The sequence below is a fragment of the Apodemus sylvaticus genome, chromosome 5, assembly GCF_947179515.1.
Source record: "Apodemus sylvaticus chromosome 5, mApoSyl1.1, whole genome shotgun sequence".
In the NCBI taxonomy this organism is placed as follows: domain Eukaryota; kingdom Metazoa; phylum Chordata; class Mammalia; order Rodentia; family Muridae; genus Apodemus; species Apodemus sylvaticus.
Window position 1 is genome coordinate 45,249,873 of NC_067476.1, and position 24,381 is coordinate 45,274,253.

The following is a 24,381-nucleotide window of genomic DNA, read 5'->3' on the forward strand; positions in this document are numbered from 1 at the left end:
TGGACCAGAACAGAAATACTTCCCGTCACATAATAATCAAAACACCAAATGTTCTAAACAAAGAAAGAATACTAAAGGCAGTAAGAGAAAAAGGCCAAGTAACATATAAAGGAAGACCTATCAGAATCACAGCAGACTTTTCACCTGAGACTATGAAGGCTAGAAGGTCCTGGGCAGATCTCATGCAGACTCTAAGAGAACACAAATGCCAACCAAAACTACTATATCCAGCAAAACTCTCAATCACCATAGATGGAGAAACTAAGATATTTCATGACAAAACCAAGTTTACCCAATATCTATCCACAAACCCGGCCCTAAAAAGGATAATAGGAGGACAACACCAATACAAGGAGGGAAACTTCACCCTGGAAAAAGCAAGATAGTAACCTTTCATCAAACCCAAAAGAAGTTAAGCATTCAAATTTAAAAAATAACGTCAAAAATGATAGGAAGTAACAATCACTATTCCTTAATATCTCTTAACATCAATGGACTTAATGCCCCAATAAAAAGACACAGACTAACTGAATGGATACGTAAACAGGACCCTACATTTTGCTGCTTACAGGAAACACACCTCAGGGTCAAAGACAAACACTACCTTAGAGTAAAAGGCTGGAAGACAATTTTACAAGCAAATGGTCTCAGGAAACAAGCTGGAGTAGCCATTTTAATATCAGATAAAATTGACTTTCAACCCAAAGTCATAAAAAGAGACCCTGAGGGACACTTCTTGCTGGTCAAAGGAAAAATACAAAAAGAAGAACTGACAATCCTGAACATCTATGCCCCAAATGTAAGGGCACCCTCTTTTGTAAAAGAAACTTTATTAAAACTAAAAGCACACATTGCGCCTAACACAATAATTGTGGGTGACTTCAACACTGCACTTTCCTCAATGGACCGATCAGGAAAACAGAAACTAAACAGGGACACAATGAAACTAATTGAAGCTTTGGACCAATTAGATTTAACAGATATATATAGAACATTCTATCCTAAAACAAAAGAATATACCTTTTTCTCAGCACCCCATGGTACCTTCTCCAAAATCGACCATATAATTGGTCACAAGACAGACCTCAACAAATATAAGAAGATCGAACTAATCCCATGCCTCCTATCTGATCACTATGGAGTAAAAGTGGTCTTCAATAGCAACAGAAACAACAGAAAGCCCACATACACGTGGAAACTGAACAATACTCTACTCAATGATACCTTGGTCAAGGAAGAAATAAAGAAAGAAATTAAAGACTTTTTAGAACACAATGAAAATGAAAACACAACATACCCAAATCTATGGGACACAATGAAAGCAGTGCTAAGAGGAAAACTCATAGCCCTGAGTGCCTCCAAAAAGAAAATGGAGAGAGCATACATTACCAGCTTAATGACACACCTGAAAGCCCTGGAACAAAAAGAAGCTATTTCGCCCAGGAGGAGTAGAAGGCAGGAAATCATCAAACTCAGGGCCGAAATCAATCAAGTAGAAACAAAGAGAACCATACAAAAAATCAACAATACCAGGAGCTGGTTCTTTGAGAAAATCAACAAGATAGATAAACCCTTAGCCAGAATGACCAAAGGGCACAGAGAAAGTATCCAAATTAACAAACTTAGAAATGAAAAGGGAGATATAACAACGGAAACTGAGGAAATCCAAAAAATCATCAGATCCTACTACAAGAGCCTATACTCAACACAACTGGAGAATCTGGAGGAAATGGACAATTTCCTTGACAGATACCAAATACCAAAATTAAATCAGGACCAACTAGACCATCTAAACAGTCCCATAATGCCTAAAGAAATAGAAGGAGTCATAGAAAGTCTTCCAACCAAAAAAAGCACAGGACCAGATGGCTTCAGTGCAGAATTCTACCAGACCTTCAAAGAAGAGTTAACACCAATACTCTTCAAACTATTCCACAAAATAGAAACAGAAGGAACACTACCCAATTCCTTCTACGAAGCCACAATTACGCTGATACCAAAGCCACACAAAGATCCAACAAAGAAAGAGAACTTCAGACCAATTTCCCTTATGAACATCGATGCAAAAATACTCAATAAAATTCTTGCCAACCGAATCCAAGAACACATCAAAACGATCATCCACCATGATCAAGTAGGCTTTATCCCAGGAATGCAGGGTTGGTTCAATATACGGAAATCCATCAATACAATCCACTACATAAACAAACTCAAAGAACAAAACCACATGGTCATTTCATTGGATGCTGAAAAAGCATTTGACAAAATTCAGCATCCCTTCATGCTTAAAGTCTTGGAGAGAACAGGAATTCAAGGCCCATACCTAAACATAGTAAAAGCAATATACAGCAAACCGGTAGCCAGCATCAAACTAAATGGAGAGAAACTTGAAGCAATCCCACTGAAATCAGGGACCAGACAAGGCTGCCCCCTTTCTCCTTATCTTTTCAATATTGTACTTGAGGTACTAGCTCGGGCAATTCGACAACATAAGGAGGTCAAAGGGATACAAATTGGAAAGGAAGAAGTCAAACTATCATTATTTGCAGACGACATGATCGTCTACCTAAGTGACCCAAAGAACTCCACTAGAGAGCTCCTACAGCTGATAAACAACTTCAGCAAAGTGGCAGGTTATAAAGTCAACTCAAGCAAATCAGTGGCCTTCCTATACTCAAAGGATAAGCAGGCTGAGAAAGAAATTAGGGAAATGACCCCCTTCACAATAGCCACAAACAGTATAAAGTATCTTGGGGTGACTCTTACCAAACATGTGAAAGATCTGTATGACAAGAACTTCAAGACTCTGAAGAAGGAAATGGAAGAAGACCTCAAAAAATGGGAAAACCTCCCATGCTCATGGATCGGCAGAATCAATATAGTTAAAATGGCCATTTTGCCTAAAGCACTATACAGATTCAATGCAATACCCATCAAAATCCCAACTCAATTCTTCACAGAGCTAGAAAGAGCAATTATCAAATTCATCTGGAACAACAAAAAACCCAGGATAGCTAAAACTATTCTCAGCAACAAAAGGAAATCTGGGGGAATCAGTATCCCTGACCTCAAGCAATACTACAGAGCAATAGTGTTAAAAACTGCATGGTATTGGTACAGTGACAGACAGGAGGATCAATGGAACAGGATTGAAGATCCAGAAATGAACCCACACACCTATGGCCACTTGATCCTCGACAAAGAGGCTGAAAACATCCAATGGAAAAAAGATAGCCTTTTCAACAAATGGTGCTGGTTCAACTGGAGGTCAGCATGCAGAAGAATGCGAATTGATCCATCCTTGTCTCCTTGTACTAAGCTCAAATCCAAATGGATCAAGGACCTCCACATAAAGCCAGACACTCTGAAGCTAATAGAAAAAAAACTGGGGAAGACCCTTGAGGACATCGGTACAGGGAGAAAGTTTCTGAACAGAACACCAATAGCGTATGCTCTAAGAGCAAGAATTGACAAATGGGACCTCATAAAATTACAAAGTTTCTGTAAGGCAAAGGACACCATCAAGAGGACAAATCGGCAACCAACAAATTGGGAAAAGATCTTCACCAATCCTACATCAGATAGAGGGCTAATATCCAATATATATAAAGAACTCAAGAAGTTAGACTCCAGAAAACCAAACAACCCTATTAAAAAATGGGGTACAGAGTTAAACAAAGAATTCTCACCTGAAGAACTTCGGATGGCGGAGAAGCATCTTAAAAAATGCTCAACTTCATTAGTCATTAGGGAAATGCAAATCAAAACAACCCTAAGATTTCATCTTACACCAGTCAGAATGACTAAGATTAAAAATTCAGGAGACAGCAGGTGTTGGAGAGGGTGTGGAGAAAGAGGAACACTCCTCCACTGCTGGTGGGGTTGCAAATTGGTACAACCACTCTGGAAATCAGTCTGGCGGTTCCTCCGAAAACTGGGCACCTTACTTCCAGAAGATCCTGCTATACCACTCCTGGGCATATACCCAGAAGACTCCCCACCATGTAATAAGGATACATGTTCTACTATGTTCATAGCAGCCCTATTTGTAATTGCCAGATGCTGGAAAGAACCCAGGTATCCCTCAACAGAAGAGTGGATGCAAAAAATGTGGTATATCTACACAATGGAGTACTATTCAGCCATTAGAAACAATGAATTCATGAAATTCTTAGGCAAATGGATGGAGCTAGAGAATATCATACTAAGTGAGGTAACCCAGACTCAAAAGGTGAATCATGGTATGCACTCACTAATAAGTGGATATTAACCTAGAAAACTGGAATACCCAAAACATAATCCACACATCAAATGAGGTACAAGAAGAAAGGAGGAGTGGCCCCTGGTTCTGGAAAGACTCAGTGAAACAGTATTCAGCAAAACCAGAACGGGGAAGTGGGAAGGGGTGGGTGGGAGGACAGGGGAAGAGAAGGGGGCTTGCGGGACTTTCGGGGAGTGGGGGGGCTAGAAAAGGGGAAATCATTTGAAATGTAAATAAATTATATCGAATAATAAAAAAAAAAAAAAAAGAGAGAATTACAGAGAAAAGGCAGCAAGCTAACAATAACAAATCAAGTTGCAGCGAAAGGTATTTAAAACTTTACCTATGGAGTCCATTTTTCTCCATATTGTTAAAAATCTGATTAAAACAATTCATTGCTTTTGTTAACATTAACATTACTTCTTCATCAAATGGCTCTTTCCTAGATCTCTGTTATTTGTTAACAATTTAATGGTTTTCCTTTCACTTCTTCTAGTAAATGTTTACGTACTGTATGACTATTCAACAAAAAAGGAAAATATCATAGAGAAAGTCAATAACTTGTTCGCTCAGCACAGCTGATGAATTCCAGCCTTGAGATTAGAACCCAGATAGGTGAATATCTAAGTACAAACCCCTTTACAAATAACTGCTATGCTATACAGCACTCGCCCAATATAATTATATTTTTAACACATTGATATGAGGAGGAGAGAGAGTCGGGATGGGGAACCTTCGTTATTTCAAACCTGAGTAGTATGGAAGCATGATCTTGGTCTTTGGAGCCAGACTGTCTTAAAACAAATAAAGAAATTTTTTGCTCTTTGTCAAAAAAAAAAAAAAAAAAAAAAAAAAAAAAAAAAAGAATGGAGTGTGTGGGAGTGAGAGGAAGCAGGTGATTCTAGGGATGTCAGGAAGCTTCTGTACAGAGTGTCATTTGAGCCTGCATGGAGTAAGAGCAGATATAAGTCCTGTAGAATGCTGGGGGTGGTGTTTATAAAGGTCCTGAGATTAAAAAAAGAAAGAAAGAAAGATCTGTAGAAGAATGAAGAGTCACATGGCAAAGCTTAAGATATATAAAAGAGGTCAAGGAAGGAAAATCCTACTTAACGTCAGAGGAGAAATTAACATAAACCAATCTTCAGACCTGGTAGTTTGGACTTCCTTAATTCAGTGTTGAATTGCTATGGCTGCTCAAACAGAGAGGTCCTTGAGTCGGGCAATCCGTGGGTATAGCAACAAAGAGCCAGGGGCCAGGTGAGGGTAATCAGTTCCCTAGAGAAAAGAACTGGGGGGTTTCTGACTCTGTGATACAGAGCTCGCTGGCTTTGAACCCCAGCATCCCTTCACACCTCTAAAAGCTAGAGCCAATATGTTCCAAGTGGTGATATTATTTCATGTAACCCTAGCAATATACAATGTGTTATTTAATCCTAACAATTCAGGCACAAACCTTTTCCATAGATAAGTGAATGCGGCAATGCAAACAACAATAGCTAGGCTTGGACGTACACAAAGGTTGACTGATGGAAAATTACCCAGGACTTAGGAATGGAGAAGCCAAAGAGCTAGAAGACAAAGGTATGAAAAGTTCTACAGGCCTCTGGTCCCAGTAAGAACACATGAAGCAAATGATGATTCAGAATCTTTAAGTTACAGATGAAGAAAACCTAGATCCAGAAGAAAATCTGGACCAGAGGAATACAATGGGGCATAAAATCTGTCATAAATTAAACGAAGAAGGAAAGGACGAACAAATCCAGCTGAGAAACAGAAGGTGGAAAACCTGATTTTAAATGACTAATAAAGGAAGCCCAACTTCTCAGCCATGGGCAGTTTGCCGTGTTGAGCTCCCCCAAGCCCTCAGGACAGAGGAGGTAGCTGTCCGAAGGACGAAGGACGGCAAGCAGAAAGCTGAGATTCTGGTGAATGCATGTGCAAGTCACATAGAACACCAGGGTTCAAATCCGAGTCTAAGATAAGCTGCTGGGATAACAGCTGGTCACAAATAGAAAAGACCACAATCCAGTGAGCTTGCGGGGACTTCCAAAGAAGGGTGTGGCCCACGGTGAAACCAGCCTTGCCTACAAGCCTTAGAGAAAAGCCAGGGGAACTGAATGGCTGGGAGTCAGGTTCTCAGCCTCTGCTACATCAATTCCTAACACAGTTTTACTTCAATGTATGACAGTAGAGTACCAATTTGACTGTTTTATGTGAAGGCTATGACGCTAGAGTACTGATTTAAGGATCACTGTCTTCTACTTCCTCCCCAAGACGAGACAAGCATGAATAGGAGACCACCAAGGTTAGTGACAAGTGCAGCAACCTCATATATAGGGTTCAATGAAGAAACCCTTAAACTACTTTTAACTACAAAAAACAAATGGCACAATATAACTTCCTGAGACTTAAGAATGTGAGATGGAATTCTAAGAAGGATTTCCTAGGTGCTGCATTTGTTTCATTTCCATCAGTCTCTATGAGGTTTAGAGTGATTGTGATGAGTCCAACATTATCACCATCCCAACTGAGAGTTTTACGGTAAGCCATAGAGTTAGAATGCGGTAACTAACACATTGCTTCCTTCGTTACACATGCACAGCATCCCATGCTAAGGTCAAGCAGCCCCTACTTCTAACACATGCCACTGGATCACAGCACAGTGGGGAAAGCAGGAAGGTGTACAGTGAGGTCAAGTATAGGGCCCATGCCACTTTCTACCTGAGGACACAATGGAAAATTACAAGTGGCTTTGTTTCATTCCCCCAACTTTCGTGTATTTAGAACTGCCAGTCTCCTAAATCACATCTTCCTTCCCTGTTAGTTTAAATTTGACTTCTATTTCTACTTAATGCGGCCTTGGTTTTATTTTATAGGATTAAATCAGTGAACTTAAAAAAAATCTCTAATATTGTGTATAAGTCTATTTGGGTAAATAAAAAAATACTACTTTTTAACTCACTCTTACATCACGGCAGCAGCCTGAAGCAGAAAGAACAAATTGGGAAGAATAGAAGGAAGAACTGTGCTGCAAACACTGGCTTTGGAACCTTGACTGACAGTGAAAGAGGAGGACTTGGCTTTTTACACCTAGCAACAAAAAACGAGATACATAAAATTCCAAATCTTAAGCAATGAGTTGGAGCGGTATAATATAGAAGCTTGATATTAACACACTGCTAGAAAAGACTGACTATTCTTTTAGCCATTGCTTTAAAAAACATATAATAACTCAATGTCAACAGATGTCAAAGGAAGATAATGAAGACCTGGTGGCAGAAGAGAGGAGGGCACTGGTATTTTAGCTACTGTAAGCGTACCTGCCATGAACAGTCGTGGACTTGAGAATATCTCCAGGCAGGACCACTGAGAGTTCGATGTCTTTATCTATCATATTGTCTTGTTGCTCAGTGATGACAGCAGGAGATTCTACAGGGTCCTCAGCAGAAGAGGCATCCGTGCCCTTCATCTCGGCGGGAGGAAGAGGTGCCTTGGCCTTTGTTTTCCTCCTACAATAAAAAAGAAAATTTAAAAAATAAAAAAGATGCTTTCTAGTATTACCTAGATCCTAATCAGAACATTGGACATTAAGGAAAAAAATAACAACAAACACTGTTAAGATTTACAGGAAATGGAGCCCTTACAAACAGTTAAGTACAACAGTAAACTATTCAAGCCACTTTGGAAATCTGTATGAAGGTTGTGGGTTAAATCACAACCAATGGACCGTGTGACCCAGCTGTGCCTCTCAGCTCTTCACTGAAAGGATTCTTAAATCAGGATACCACAGCATCCTTGTTAAAAGATGTTTACTGCCCCAGCATTTACAACACCCACACCTTGGAATCACCTTAGGTGTCCATCAACAAGAACACATAAAGGTATACACACACACACAATAGCAAGTGATTCAGCTATAGAATACAATTATGTCATTTGCAGTAAAACTGATGCAACTGAGGATTATTACAACAGTAAGTGAGTTCTGGCTCAGAAAGACAAATCATGTGTGTTTTCACTCATTTGTGGATCCTAGATTTTATATAGGTTCAAAGAATCATTTCTCTGTGTCCGACCTAAAAGTAGAAAGAAGCTATGTGAATGCAGATGACTAACAGGAGATGGGGAAAGGAGCAGAGTCAAGGCTATGGGGATGAAGTGAAAATGGCAGTTCGCATCTTTATAAAAATGTCTATGCAACCCACAGCTTTCGATGTATAATTCTCATATTCTTAAACAAAGAAGGCAGGGTAAAGAGAATCTATTGGCCTTCATCCAGTTCAGTCAATGTGTTCAGTCCTACTGAAGTAAGACTATCACCTCTTCTTTGATAACTTATGAACAATGTCTCAAGATGGACTGTTGTACTGTACACCTCACAGTAGTCCCTGAGTCTTTCCTGCTTTCTTTCCAGTTTAGTGTACCCTACTTCTCTATCCAGATAAGCCTTATGTACTGGCTGGTTTTGTGTGTCAACTTGACACAGGCTGAAGTTATCACAGAGAAAGGAGTTTCAGTTGGGGAAGTGCCTCCATGAGATCCAACTGTGGGCATTTTCTCAATTAGTGATCAAGTGGTGAGGGCCCCTTGTGGGTGGTACCATCTCTGGGCTGGTATTCTTGGGTTCTATAAGAGAGTAGGCTGAGCAAGCCAGGGGAAGCAAGCCAGTAAGAAACATCTCTCCATGGCCTCTGCATCAGCTCCTGCTTCCTGACCTGCTTGAGTTCCAGTCCTGACTTCCTTTAGTGATGAACTGCAACATGGAAGTGTAAGCTCAATAAACCCTTTCCTCCCCAACTTGCTTCTTGGTCATGATGTTTGTGCAGGAATAGAAACCCTGACTAAGACACCTTATCTATCCTTTACCATCTAGTTTCCTTCACTTCCCAAACATGCACACAGAGCTTCTTTCTTCTTTGAACTGATAAACAGTGTTTTCAACTGAATCTCTAAATCTAGCAATTTTTTTCAATAGCTCCCTGATTACCAGATCACCACCCTGGATTTATGGTACCAGAAAAGAAGAAAGTAAGCTGTAAGTGGCTGTGTTTGGTACTGCTCCTAGCACTGAACAATGATCTCCCTCACTGTCTGTAAGATACACATCCGGACACAACTGTTACCCAGTGGGCATTTTCAGACGAGTTTAACTGAGGCAGCAAAGATCCACCCTGAATGTAGGCACCACCTTCCGGAAGGCTAGGGCCCAGATGGCAGAGAAAGGAGAATGGGAGGGACCGCTGACATTCATATATCCCTGCCCTGAAATCCTAATTATGGAGACTTCCTCACCATGACAGAATATACTGCCAAATTAGGAGCCAAAATACATTCTTCACTGCTTTCGTCGAACACTTTGTTGTAAGGAAAAAATAAAATAAAAAACAGAAACACAAAGTAACTTTCCTAACCTTGTGGTTCACAGACCTGTAAAACTGATGTGTAGAGGGAATATGGAAGGCTTTGGAGCTGCAGGCGAGAGAAGCCCAAAAATGCTATGAACAGAACTGAATGTGTCAGTTAGGACTTCAGAAGACCAGAGTGCCTTCAGGGATACAGGCAGCAAAGGTCAGGCTCTGGAGAGTTTCCTGGGATGAACTCTATCAGGAACTGGGTTAGAGCCCATTCATGTTATACTCTGGCAACAAGCATGGCTGCATTCTAAAAACTTGAGTGAGGCTAAAAGCAAGTGTTTGCTCACATTATTTATTGAGGTTTCTGTGAGATTCACAGCAGAAATTTAAAAGTATGCAGTTTAGCACACAGAAAGGAACTTGACTATGGTGAAAGGTACACATGAGATTGTGACAGACGAAATAGCAGCAAAGAGATTAATCTGTGACAGAGAGATAATCTAGTACTCTTGAGGGAGTAACAGGAAAGATGTCCTGAGGGCAAGGCCTCATCTAAGGAAGGGACCAACTTTTAGAAATGCAAATCAATTTGACAATAAAGACTCTGAATTGAAAATGCCAAAGATTAGTCTTCCCTGTTGAAGTGATTCCCTGCTTATAAATATTTACTCAGGAAAAGTTATTTTCCTAGATTTCAGTCCCACAAAACATGAAGGCTAATGTAGCTATGGAAGAGGAGTACAGATTATATCTTGAGTTGGCTGCAGAACTTGGGAACATCATACACAAGGTGCTGATTTTATTAGTGTGTGAAAAACGCAGACCTTATAGGATCATGGTATTTTACATCATGGTTGTAATAAAGCCACTTAGACCAAGCAAAGTTAGCCTCCCCACATTGAAACACTGCTCCATGACACATGGAGATAACGTCCAGCTGCAATGAAGAACCCAGTGTGTTGGAAACGTTAGTACCACTGATGTCCACTAAGAAAAGCTGCAGGCTCAGAGCGGAGCCAGTCTACATTTGAAGCTATGGAGACCATAGATGGCATAACCAAAGGACCTGGTCTGGCCAAGTCTACTGGAGTGAGAGCATCATACGCCTCCTATCTGGATATGAACCTGAGGATTATTTAGTGCCAGAAAATCTTGTACTCTTTAGTGGGTAGCAGGGAAGATGTCCTGAAGGTAAGACCCCATCTATGGAAGGCACCAACTTTTAGAAATGCAAATCAATTTGACAAGAGAGGTGTTTTCCCTTTCTTTGCCTCTATTCCTTTTCTTTGGAATATATAGATCTACACTGACCCTCTGTATAATGCAAGAAAGAATAATGTAGTTTTTAAAACATATTTTACAAAGCCTCACAAATCCCAAATTATTAACAGTTCGAGCATTGTTCAAAAGTCCAAAGTGTCTTACAGATGAACCAAAGGCCTTTTGTTTAATGAGATGGCCATGAGCCTTTGAAGACTATAATGTGGGGTTATGGCTTAAAAACTGTTTGATTATCAAGCTGACAAGAGATAGATTTATAACTGGTTAATATCCACAATTAACATGGATACACTTAAAATCACCTAGGAGAAATCATTTGGTGTTTTGGCTAAAAAAAAAAAAAAAAAAAGTGTAGAATTACCTAAGAAACAGACCTATGGGTAGGCCTGTGAAAGTGTTTCTGGAAAGGTTTACCTGAGGGAGGAAGGCCCATCCTTATATGGGTGGTGCCATTCCAAGGGCTAGCAGTGTAAACCAAATCCAAGAAATCAAGTAAGCAGAGCTCCAGCCTGCACAATCATCCCCTCCTCCTTACTGACCAAGGATGCCCCCGGCCTCCCTGCCATGATGGTCTACACTTTCTAAAGGTGTTTTTGCTATGTACTTTGTCACAACATGAAGAGTTGTAACTGTAACTATAACAGTTATACTGTTTATATACACTAATAAATATTCTCAGTGTCTAAAAGGCCAATGAGGCTATTTGGAAATAGAAAGAGTGGACTTCCCGAAAACAATTTTTACAGAAACAATTAAATGATGTGATGGCCTTTGAAAAATGAAATGTGATTAAAAAAAACCCACTGTAACATATTATTTAATATTTAAATAAAATCAAAAGTGTGAAATGTTATTTTAAAAAAACAAATAATTGTAGGGCCGGAGAAATGGCTCAGTTTACAAGCACTGGCTGCTCTTTCAGAGACCGTGGGATGGGTTCCCAGCACCCACATGGCAGCTAATGCCCATCTGTAACTCTAGTTCCATATTGGATATGCTCTTCTGGTCTCTATGAGCGGCAGACACGTACAAGGTGCGCAAATGTGTATGTAGCAATATACTTTTACATATACAAAATATATTTAAAAAGCAAATTGCTTTGAAAGAAAGAGTATTATTCCTTTCCTCCCGTGACAAATACAGAATTAAAATTTGCATTTCCTGAGAAAATGTAAGATCCACTCTTAGATAAATATACCATCTTCCCACTCATTAAATTTATACTTAAATAAACCCAAGCAACTGCAATAAAAAGGTAGTTGTTTGTATACCAGGTTATTAAAATAACTAGTCTTTAATTTTTAGTCACCAAATCAGATTTGTATTTAGGAAAGGCTTCTTTCATGCATTACAATAAAAATAAATGTTTAAAACTGTTACTATATACAAAAAGTATTTTTTTTAATCTGCAAAGGAAAATGTTACTCTACGCTAAACTTTAATCTGTAGAAACTGACTACTATTTTATATTACAAACGTTTATCCTATAATAGATAATTTTTATATCTGATACAAATAAGCACAAGAGACCTAAAGACACATAATTCGAATATGACTTTCAAAGGCATGGCCTGCAGGGCTGACGGATATACAAAATTACCATTATGTCTGATGATGGATTACATAAAGCTAGCTGTGCAAAGTACTGTACTCATGACAAGAGAATCTAACTTTCCTGGGAAGCAAACGTTTTTATATATGGGGAATATTAATGCACTGGATTTGGGTGAAGAACTCTAAACACATGGAAAATGCCTAGAAACAATTTATATTTCAGTCAGAGAAAGCAAATGAAGGCATACATACTTGTAGAACTGTACACTATGATAAAACTCTACCGAGAAGAGGAGATAAAAAGTTGGTGAATCAGCTGAAAACCTAAGAGGATTCAATAAAGTGGCTTAGTACAGGTAATGTGCTTAGGTCAATAGTCTACTTACACATGAGCAAAAACTAATCAGAAAGCACCGGTGACTGGAAAATTCCTTTTATATCAGCAAGAAAATGAATTAGAAACGACTGCAGGTTCCCCCACTTTTGGGAGTCACATTTCCTTCAGGTTTCTGAAACTCAAAATTCCCATTCTTAACAATGTCTGTCCAATGCCTAAAGCCTCTGTCGGCACTGCATCAGGAGCAGATCAGAGGTCGCCACAACCAGCCCCGTGTGTTGCTTTCCTGTCGTCCATTTTTACTGTTCTCCTCAGATGCTGCAGCTTCAGCTGTTTACAGCCCTTCCACACGCAGAGAAGGAAAACTTCCTGAACCCAGACCCAAAATAAATGTTCACATTTGTCATTTTATGTGAGAGCTGCTGCCTTGCATCTTAAGCTACTGTGAGCTGGTGATGAAACTCCATCTCTAATCACTAACATACATCAATTACAGAATAATCCACAGGCTGATGCAAAGTGCAATTTATGTAGAATTGCCCTAAAGAATATCCTCAAGTCTCCTTTTATTGATTTAATTAACAACGCTTTTGTCTCTTTGGGGGGTGGGGTACTGAACACGCAGGTACCTGGGAGACTAAATACAAGAGAGTAAGACTTTCACAGTATGAAATGACCAGAAAAGGAAGGTATGAGGATACACAGCAAAGGACGTCATCAAGCACATGGAGAACCCTGAAAACCAAAGCCATAACAACAGCTCAAAATGGCTGTATGGGAGTGGGGAGGAGGCTTAGGTGAGCTTAGGAGAGTACAGTGACTCAGCTCCTGCAGGCACAGTGGGACTTCCCTGCAGAGCATGTCCTGCCAGCTAGTGTTGTGACCCATTCACAAACTGCGGGATTGTCTATCTGGGTCACTTACTCCATCTTCTGTTGTCTAATCTCATGAAAAGAATACCAGGAGGAGGCCTGGATTTGGCCTGAATCCTAAACAGCTTTAATACTTTAACTTCTATGACCCTTGATCTGTCAACAGAAAAACTTGACTACATTTTAACACACTGACTTCTGGAGTTCATGCTTTTATGACATGACATGAAGCAGTAAAGGAACTGAATATCACCCAAATCCAATAAAAAAAAATCCAAATATAGATTATACCTAAATGCAGAAAATTCTACTAATGAAGAGGAAGGCAAGGGAAAGGGAAGGGAAGAGAGAAGACAGCTGGACACAAGTATTCCATAATAACTACTGTCTACAAATATGAATCTTTATTACCACTTCTCATGTGTGGCGAATGTATGTCAGCATGTATGCCAGTGTATGTGGAGACCCAAGGTTGTTGGCAGAAGCCATCTGCCAAGGCTGTTCTACCTTACTATTGAGGCACACCCCTCAATGCAAGGCTCACAGATACAGCTAAGCCAGCTTGTTCCTGTGATCCCCTACCCCTCTGCTTTCCAGAGCTGGAATTACAGGCAAGTCCCCATGCCTGCCCAGCATCTTATATTTGATTCTGGGGACCTGAAACTTAACCTTTAAGGATAACCAGCAGATACCTTAACTGCCGAGCATCTCACCAGATCTTAGTTTCCATGAGTGCACTAAAATTATAGCTTCCTAGCTGAAGAGATGGTGTAGCAGTTAAGAACATAGGCTGCTCTTGCATGAAGCCTCAGTTTGGTTCCCACCCATATCTGGCTGCTCACAGCCATATTAACTGCAGTGCTGCAACATGAAACAGCCTCTTCTTCCTTGTTTCCCATGGGCCCCAAAGACGTGCAAGTGCGCACGTGCGCGCACACACACACACATGATTACATAATAGATATAAAACTTGGAATGACAGTTATTATCATTAAAGCCACACATCCCATTAGCTGCTTGATTTTGGTGCTAAATTCATGGCATTGAGCAATTAGGAATGTGCTCCATCACTGAGCTGATTGACAGCTGTGCCCCACGTCTTTTAAAGAAAAGTAAGGATTTTCACAGCAGGGCTTTCTTACCAGTAGCATGGCTACCATGGCCTACTCAGCAAGGGCTGCCATCCTTGGCAAATCTCAGAGTTAGAGAAGGTACAAAAGAGAAGAGAAAATGTATTTGAGACAAAAAAAATTCTTCCAATTAGAAGAAAAATTAATCAACCCTTAAAACCAACAAGTCACAGTAAACCACTGTGGAATCGTTTGTTCTCAATCTTATAAAGAGGTGGGAAGACACATATATCCATCCACAGAGGTCAACTTGCAGGAGTTGGTTTGCTCCTTCCAGCACGTGAGTCCTGCAGATTGAACTCCTATCAGCTTGGCAGCAAGTGCTCTTGCCAGCCGAGTCAAATTACTGCCCCAATCTACTGTACAGCTTAATGATCCTCAGGAACAACCCTGAGATGTCACCTCACACCAGTCAGAATGGCTAAGATCAAAAACTCAAGAGAAAACAGGTGCTAGCAAGGATGTGGAGAAAGAGGAACACTCCTTCACTGCTAGTGGGGTTGCAAATTGGTACAACCACTCTGGAAATCAGTCTGGCGGTTCCTCAGAAAACTGGGCACATCACTTCTGGAGGACCCTGCTATACCACTCCTGGGCATATACCCAGAGGATTCCCCAGCAGGTAATAAGGATACATGCTCCAGTATGTTCATAGCAGCCCTATTTATAATAGCCAGAAGCTGGAAAGAACCCAGGTGGCCCTCAACGGAGGAATGAATACAAAAAATGTGGTATATTTACACAATGGAGTACTATTCAGCCATTAGAAACAATGAATTCATGAAATTCTTAGACAAATAGATGGAGCTGGAGAACATCATATTAAGTGAGATAACCCAGTCTCAAAAGATCAATCATGGTATACACTCACTGATAAGTGGATATTAGCCTAGAAACTTGGAATACCCAAAACATAATCCACATATCAAATGATGTCCAAGAAGAACGGAGGAGTGGCTCCTGGTTCTAGAAAGGCTCAGTGCAGCAGTACAGGGAAATACCAGAACCGGGAAGTGGGAAGGGGTGGGTGGGAGAACAGGGGGAGGGAAGAGGGCTTATGGGACTTTCGGGGAGTGGGGAGCCAGGAAAGGGGAAATCATTTGAAATGTAAATAAAAAATATATCAAAAAAATCTATAATTTCACATACCCAATGTATTACTACGCTTCTGTGGCAAAACACCTAACAGAATCAACTTCAGGGGAAAAAGGGGTTATTTTGACTTGAAATCTAAGGATCCATCATGGCGGAAGGCACAGTAATAAAGGGGTGCCAGCTATGGCAGCAGGAGGGCAATGGTCACATTGTGTCTGCCCACAGTCAAGGAGTCAAGGAGAAAGATGAACACTGGTGTCTTCATCCCCAGCTTCTGGCACCGTACCCTCCACGATCAGTGGTCCTCCTCCCTCCTCAGTTAAACCTCTCTGAAAACATGACCATGGGCAGACCCAGAAGCATTTTTCTTAGGTGTTTTTAAATCCAGACTAACTGATCATCACACCCATTGGTACATTTTTAAGAATTATGCATTTATTTTCATGTGCATTGGTATTGTGATTGCATGTATGTCTGTATTGGACACCTATAACTAGAGTTAGAGACACTTATAAACTGCCTTGTGGGTGCTGAGAATCGAACCCAGGTCCTCTCAAAGAGCAGCAGCCAGTGTTCTTAACCACTGAACCATCTCTTCACCCTCCCCCAGAGACACATTCTTAAATACCAAAACCTCAGCTGCCTCTGATTTCCACTGGGATCCTACAGCTAACACTGAGCCTTTCATCATTTTTTTAAAAGTCTAGGACACTTAAATTTCTGTGTCTAGTACGATCATAACTCCACTGTGGTCAGAACTGATATCCATAAAAGATGGAGAAGAAACAGAAACTTGGAAGAAACAGAAAATAACGGAATTAAAATCAAAAGTCGCTTCGTTTCACAGAAAAGGTGAAAATGGCGTCTGAGCGAGGGCTGCTCCTTCCCGAGTGTCTCTGCCTGACGTATTAGCACCTCTGCTTTATTATGCTATGTAATATTCTGCTTTATTATGCTATGTAATATTCTTACAGCTCTAGCTTCACTATTAACAACAAAGGCATGGAAATATGACTTAATAGCCTTTGAATTATACAATGCAAGACCAAAACACAAATATAAAAGCACTCTCACCCTCCCAATACAAAGTTCTATTATGCATGAGTCTTCCCAGTGTGGTGGTTGGTTAGCCCCTCCTTCTAAATAACTGAGAGCGATTCTGGGGCCCTCCAACTCTGCCTCTTCATAATACTATGGGGACTGACTCCTCAACGTGGATATTTCTCCATGTGGGTGTACAGAGGGAAGAGAAGGTTTAGTTAAATAAAATCTGTTCCATGGTGGGTTTAACACTGCGCTCTGGGTAGAATCGTGAACAGTAGAGAACAAGACTGACTTCACATCCGAGCCACTTTCAATGTGACCAGCAAGGAGGAAAGGCAGCACAAGAAGACTGGCCGCACTGGCTCAGCTGACCTTTCCCTTGGTGACAGCACTAATGGCATTCCCAGGTCTAAGTCGAGCACTGAGCTTGGCCATCTCAGTCCTGCTGAGCACTGGTTCACGCCTGCCAAAGCTCTCCACCTGGGATGCTCCGTGGACTTCCTAGTGAGAGCACAATCCACTATGATCTTCCTTCTTCACTGTCATGCCAGAATCCACTACTGTCCTCTCAGGTGCTGCGTTTGTTCTCAAGTCAGAGACTCTGCTGTCCATACTGTGCCCTTTCCCATGTTTACACCTGTACTCCCAAGTGAAGTCCTCAGCACCTGCAGGATTTAAATGGCATCTCCACGTGGATGACTCTCCACTACAGATCTGCAACTCACACCTGTCGACTAAGCTCTCACTTACTGTCCCCATCTCTCAGTCACCTCACTTGGCTGTATCATGTGTGTATCTCCAACATTACGGAACCCAGGCTTTCTTTCCCAGCCTTTATTCTCATATAAACCTTCCCCTACCTATGTGACTCCAACTAACCCTACAGGGAACTCAAGCAACACTCCTAAGCCCATTTTGATTCTTCTCAGCCTCTTAGACCTAATTGCAATCTATTTCCAAACACTACAGGCTAGTTTGTGTAAAAGAGAGGAACCTGTGCTCCTTGCTCTAGATCCTCTGCTACCATCTGCAGAATTCAGCCATCACCTCCCTCACAGTTGATAGGGCTCTCGTTACTTCCTGACTGTTTTTTGTTGTCTGGCCTCTCCCTTGAAATCCATTCTCTTCACAGTAGTCAGGGTCATTTCCTAAATTCAACGGGTCTCTTCCACATCTCTGGTCTTCTGCTGGTTTTCCTTGGACTGACAATGAATCCCAGAGTCCTTTCATTCCCTTTAAAGGCCCCAGGGAGGTTTCTCTTCTATTTCAGAAAACCAGCAACAGCACCAAAACCTTACAAAGGAAAACTCCTTCTCCAGAACTCCATCAGCAATGTCAGGGGTAGGGTGGTCCACACTGCACAGCCGTCCAAATGAGACCGCTGCATGCTTGACAGCTGGGCAAGCCACAGGACGCATGAGCTTCCCTATGGTGCCCAGTGACTATTCCGTGGGTAACACACACTGGTGTCTTTTGTTTTCTCAAACAGACCCAGTCCCTCCACATCTGAGGACATGAGCACAGCTGTCCTCACCCAAAACCACTCCCAAGCACTGTAATCACCTATTCCTTGGGCTCATTCTGTCTTTCAATAATACACTTCCTCCTGAAGGGATTAAGGAGAGGAGGGGGTAATGGGATGCATGGAGGGTGGAGGATGATCAAAATACCTTACACGTGTGTCGGAAGTTCACAGTGAAGCCCTTATTATACATAATCAATTTTTAAAAAGCCCTTGTTGCTCTATTTCCAAACTTCTCAAGATACATCAACCCCAGTCCTGCCCAGTATATCCCCTCAGAACAGGACACTGCCCTCACCCTACCTATCACTACCACCAATTACCTAGATCATGCCTTTAGTTGTTCATTAGTGTTCAGATACAAGTTCCCTCAAAGTTGGGACTTGGACCCTCTCATTAGAAATTAAGTTGGCACAGAAGGGGAATTCTATGTATATTTGCTGACTTAACTGAGGGATGCATTCGTTTTGCACTGCCAGAGAAACTTGGATGGATTGTCAGGAGCAGTATATTCTGTAACACATTACAAGTTGTCACAAATGGAACTGGTCACTCGAAGTCCTAAGAGAGACAGATACACACACACACACACACACACCCCTTATATGTGTGTACATTTTCCACTACTTGGGCAAAGGAGGCTAAGGTTTAAGATCAAGAGTAGAAATAAATTTCTCTCATTCTGCCCAGGCAAGTAACCTACCCAAGGCCACATCAAAGTTCTATGAGTCAGACTAGAAATGTCTCGGCTATAGTGTCCCTTGACTATCCAATGAGAATCATGATTGGTATCAAAAAGAAATAATCTAATTCTGTGTTCTCCATTCTCTTTCAAGGCTGTGACTCATCCTTTCCTGACATTTGGCACTACAAAGCAAATACAAAAACAATGGGTATTCTCTACACCAAAGCAAGCAAAGCACCTACCCAACTAGCATCTACGCCCAACTACAAATTCCAATAAAGGACAAGAATATAAAACAAAATAGTGTTATCCAATATCCTCAAGAGGAAACACTTGAATGTGTTAGAAATTATCTTAGCAGATATGGTGTTCCAGGAGGCTGATACAGAAGTTTGACAATGGTCCAGATAACAGCAAGAGTTTGTCTCAATTTGAGGTGGGGGAGAGGAGGAGGAAGAAGAGGAGGAGGAGGAGGAGGAAGACAACAACTAAGACTAAGGAAGAAGACTATGAAGAAAATGATGCTGGAGGAGGGGGGGAAGGTGGTCTTCATTAAGGTTTCTAGCTCTACAATGAAACACCATAACCAAAAAACACTTCCATACCACTGTTCATCATTAAAGACTTCGAAGTCAGGGCAGGAACTCAAACAAGGTAGAAACCAGGACCTGATGCAGAAGGCATGGAAGGTTACTGCTTGTCTTGCCCCTCGTGGCATGCTCAGCCTGGTTGCTTAGAGAATCCAGGGCCACCTGTTCACCTTCCACATCAATCACTGATTATAAAAATGTCCTACAGGACTACCTATAGCCTGATCTTAATTCAGGCATTTCTCTTGAAGCTCACTAATCTCCAGTGACTCTATCTTGTGCTGAGTTGACATAAACCTATACAGCACAAAGAACCATCTTCGGTATTTCCAGATGTGTCTGGAACTTCTTCATACACCATGAGGTTGTACTACTGAAGGAACTTCTATATGGGAAGGTTGGGGAGGCTGCCAAGGGCACCTGGCTAGTCAGAGTAGAACAGAGTTTTAAGCTCAAGTTTGCTGGTTCCCGTGCTAGGGCTCCCAACAGCCATAGCACAGCATCCCTTTGGGAGCTCAAGAGAGTCATACAGAGTAAAAATAAATCATGGACCAGCAAGGCCAAGCAGCGGAGGAGAAAAGAATACAATCCATGAATACCTAACACTAAGCTTTATGCAGACATTATTTTTTTTAATTTTGCATTAAGTCTTACGAGGCAGTTGTCATTATACTTTAAGAATGGTTTATAGAAATGGAAGGAATTTGTCCCAAGGCCCACAGAAATGTGCTATGACCACAAATGAATGCCAAACTCCTCAGGCTTAACATGGGTAAACTAAATAAGGTCTGCTATGTATGTGGCAAAGCAGATTCCATCTGTAGCAACCCCAGCCTCCCCAGCAGTGACTGCTTTCTCCCTAGCAGGCTGGGGAAATCTCACACAGGCTCCCAGGTAGTGAAGTTCTGATGACACTGTATGTGACCACTGAGTTATCTTTTAGCATTTTTCCAATAAGGTATTTTAGAGTATCATCGAGTATCATTCAGACTTGAGCATGGCTCTGGTTTAGACACTGAAAACAGACACAAGCTCTGTAGAACTTGGTCAGGGCACACAGGCTGAACTAATCTAAGCAATATTTGGTGAGAAGAGTCATGTGGACAGGACTCACTCCTACTTGTGAGAATTCTTCATTCTCTTAGACACTTTCAAGTCTCTTCTGGGGCTCCAAGGAATTGGAAATCTGGAAAAGGTCCCTAGATCCTTTCTCTTACTTGGCAAACACACTAGGAAATAAATGAGCTTCTGACAAATGAAAAATAGTAACTTCGGAGCATCTTGAGGGTTGTGCTTTCTATTTGCAATTGTTTTACATTACAGATCCCCTGGAATATCGGGGATCTACCACAAGCCCTTCTCCATCCCATGGAGTACATACAAAAGTTACTAATCATTTTGCTCTATAACAAACCAAAGCCCTGAACCATATTCCAATCAAGTTCCATTCACATGCTTCTGCTCCAGAAGACATAAATGACAGTAGCAGCTGGTCTTAACATCCTCTCTCATAAGCTTCCCTTGTATCTTGTGTTTGCTTGCCTTCTATGATAGATACAGAGAAGTCAAGAAATATCTGAAACTTGGTCAAAAAAGGCAGAGTAAGTGAGGCAGCAGGCGAGTTGGATCAGTGGGTAAAAGCCATTTGCTATATGAGCCTAACAAAAAGGCTTAATCACCAGAACTCATATAAAGAGGGACTGTGGGATTCACCGACACAAAGACCTCCTCAGACTGCCACACAGTGTGAGTGTACACATGCACATATATGCAATAATAAAATAAGTATTATTTAAAAAGCAATTAAAATCATGGCTGGAGGGATAGCTTAGTGGTTAAGAGTGCTGACTCCTTTTGCAGAGGATCTGGGTTCAATTCCTAGCGCTCACATGGTAGCTTACATCCATTTGTAATTTACAAAAGTGCTGTATAGATATGTGCAGGCAAAACACATAAATAAGTAAATGTTTTTTTTAAAAACATTTTAAAAATAAATAATTCTTAAAAAAGAAAATCTCATTGGTACCACAACTTATTTCTATTAATAAGACGTAGGGAGAGATAATTAGGCAAAAGTTAGAATATGTTTTCTATCAGCACACTAAAATTTAAATATAAAAGGCTTATTTTATAGATTCAGCATCTACATTCACTGTTTCAAGGGGTTAATAAATACTTTACTCAGAAAGATGCAAAGAAAAGGTAACAGATCAAAGACAAAATGTATCCATGCATAATTTTCTTACAATCTGACATAACAAACAGATGCAAAGAAGTATTTATCCAAAGCATTAAAAGGTGAGTCAAAGTATTTTATTAGTTTTCAAAAACATGACAGGTAAAAAAACTATAAAAATTAAACATGAGATTTGTAAGTATTTTAGTGTATGTGTGTGTATAATAAACAGTAGGAATGAACTATCTTCCACATAAAAGGAAGATAGGTCAGACAACCAAAGAGTGAAAGAAAAAATTACATAGAAGTCGTGATCTCAAAAGCCAATATGAAGGTTGGTAAGTATTAAGCAGCATCCAGTCATTGTCCACATTGTGTTAAATCTGTTCTGGGAAGCACGAAAGGTCGGGATAAATCAGTCAGAAAGAGGAAGAAAACCCCTTGAAATGATTTCCCAGAACAGTTATCCCATCAGTCCTCTGACAAACACAGAGAACGACCGGAGAACAACGTCTCAAGAAGTGTTAAAATCTAAGGCAGAATCTATGACATAAATTAACCAAATGCTAGCATATAGATGTAAAACATGAACTATTCAGTGTTTACATGAAAACCATTTCAGGTAAAATATTTGGAGCTACATGCTGGACCAAAGGTTCTCAGGGACCATTCATTCATCAGAGATTTAAAAAGAAGGTAACAACTTTGAAGTCCTGATAAATTGACTTGAATCAAAATTTACAACTTAGTTATGTGAAAGTTAAGAAGATAAAAAGATAACTCAGAGAAAAAAGAATTTTCATATCTATAACTAAAAAAAAGCAGACCAATAATATAAACTCAATAGCAGAAGCCCCTCCACACAGTAAGATATATTCCAGTTCTAAGATGAGGGGAAAGGTTTGAATTCATGAGGAAAGTCATCACCAGCCTGACCACAGAAGTGTTCTATTCCCAGAACCTCAGTGAAAAGAGATCAATGATTCTACACAGTTGTCCTTTGTCCTCCACAGAAGTTTGGTGTAATATACATGTACACGTACACATACACACACATACATGTGCTCACACATGGAAGTATAATAAAACTTAAACTGTAAAGGTTTAAAATTGGCTACTAGGTACACAAAATGATGTTCAATGCCATCCAATAGAAACATAAAACTTAGGGCTCAGGTAGTATAGATTGCCTTGCAATAAAACTCTCATCAATGGTGGCTGCTGCCTTTGCTTTTATAAAAAATCTAGGGTTGAATGAGATCGTCAGCATTCCTCCTCTGGCATCTGTATGCTTCTTTTATATAACATCACTTCTGGTGATGAGAGAGATGGTTTACTGCTTTAAAACGTTGACTGTCCACTGAAGGACTCACAACTGTGGGCCCTAGCACCAACATTTGGCGGCACAAATGCCTGTAACTTCAACTTCAAGAAATCCAAAGCCCAATTTTGGCCTGTGTGCACACACAGAAATCATTTCTCAAGGACCATTTTCTGTTTGTTTATAGTATCTTTGTTCTAAGCCTAAGCCCACATAGTGCCAGGCGACAACACTGATGTATTTCCTGTCTCTATCTATATATTTGTTTTTGAAGAAATGTTATAGAGATTGAATCATGCAACATGTGAGTTTTGTATCTGGCTTCCTACATAGCGCTCAGTACTTTCAAGGCTGTCTATGCCATACTCTACACTCAAGCTTTGTTATTCCTTATCACCTAGAGCCAGTGACTGTATAAAGCTATGACTCAGTCGTCACCAATTGATGGACACTTGGGTTTTCCTCCATTGTAGCTACTGAAAATGCTGCTGGTCAGAACATTCACATACAAGCCTTCATGGACACCCACTCTGACTTAAGAGATTCCTTGCCTTTATGATTTTGATTCATTCTTCATTGTCTCATTTACATCTAATTCAATAGCACATTTTGGGGTAACTTACTAGAATACTTCCCCAAAACATTTTACTTCACTGTTAGTGAAACCTCCTTTATGAATTGCATTTTATGATATTCAGTAATTTTATTAAATTTAGCAAATATTCAGTAACCTTATTAAAAATGTTTTAAATAAGTCTTCATAGGTTAAGATACTAGAACAATTTGGAGCCAGATGGTGGTGGCACAGGCCTTTAGTCACAGCATTCTGGAGCCAGAGGCAGGGGGATTTCTGAATTTGAAGCAAATCTGACCTTCAGAAAAAGCGCCAGGGTAGCCAGGGTCCCACAGAAAAACCCTGTCTCAAAAAACTCAAATCAACAACAACAACAAAGTATATGAATGAAATTCAGTAGGCATGTACTTGCAAACCAAAAATCTAGTCTCCCAACTGGAGAGTCTACAGACACGTGGTTTGCTTAATCATGACAAGGAAATTTATGATCAACTTAGTTAACTAAAACTAAGGAACTTTTACAGTATTTCTATGTACAGAATTGCTACAGAATTTGAACCTTACATTGACACAACTTCAGGAAAT

The 24,381-nt window shown here is 40.5% G+C and overlaps 1 protein-coding gene across 8 annotated transcripts in view; it reads right to left on the reverse strand.

Moving 5' to 3' along the window:
• Positions 1-24,381, reverse strand: part of Cobll1 (cordon-bleu WH2 repeat protein like 1) — a 155,374-nt gene that overhangs the window by 58,911 nt on the left and 72,082 nt on the right. For all 8 annotated transcript variants that reach the window (XM_052182591.1, XM_052182589.1, XM_052182586.1 and 5 more), the window contains one exon: positions 7,582-7,770. In XM_052182591.1, coding sequence (XP_052038551.1) covers positions 7,582-7,770 — 189 coding nt within the window. The remainder of the gene's footprint in view (positions 1-7,581; positions 7,771-24,381) is intronic.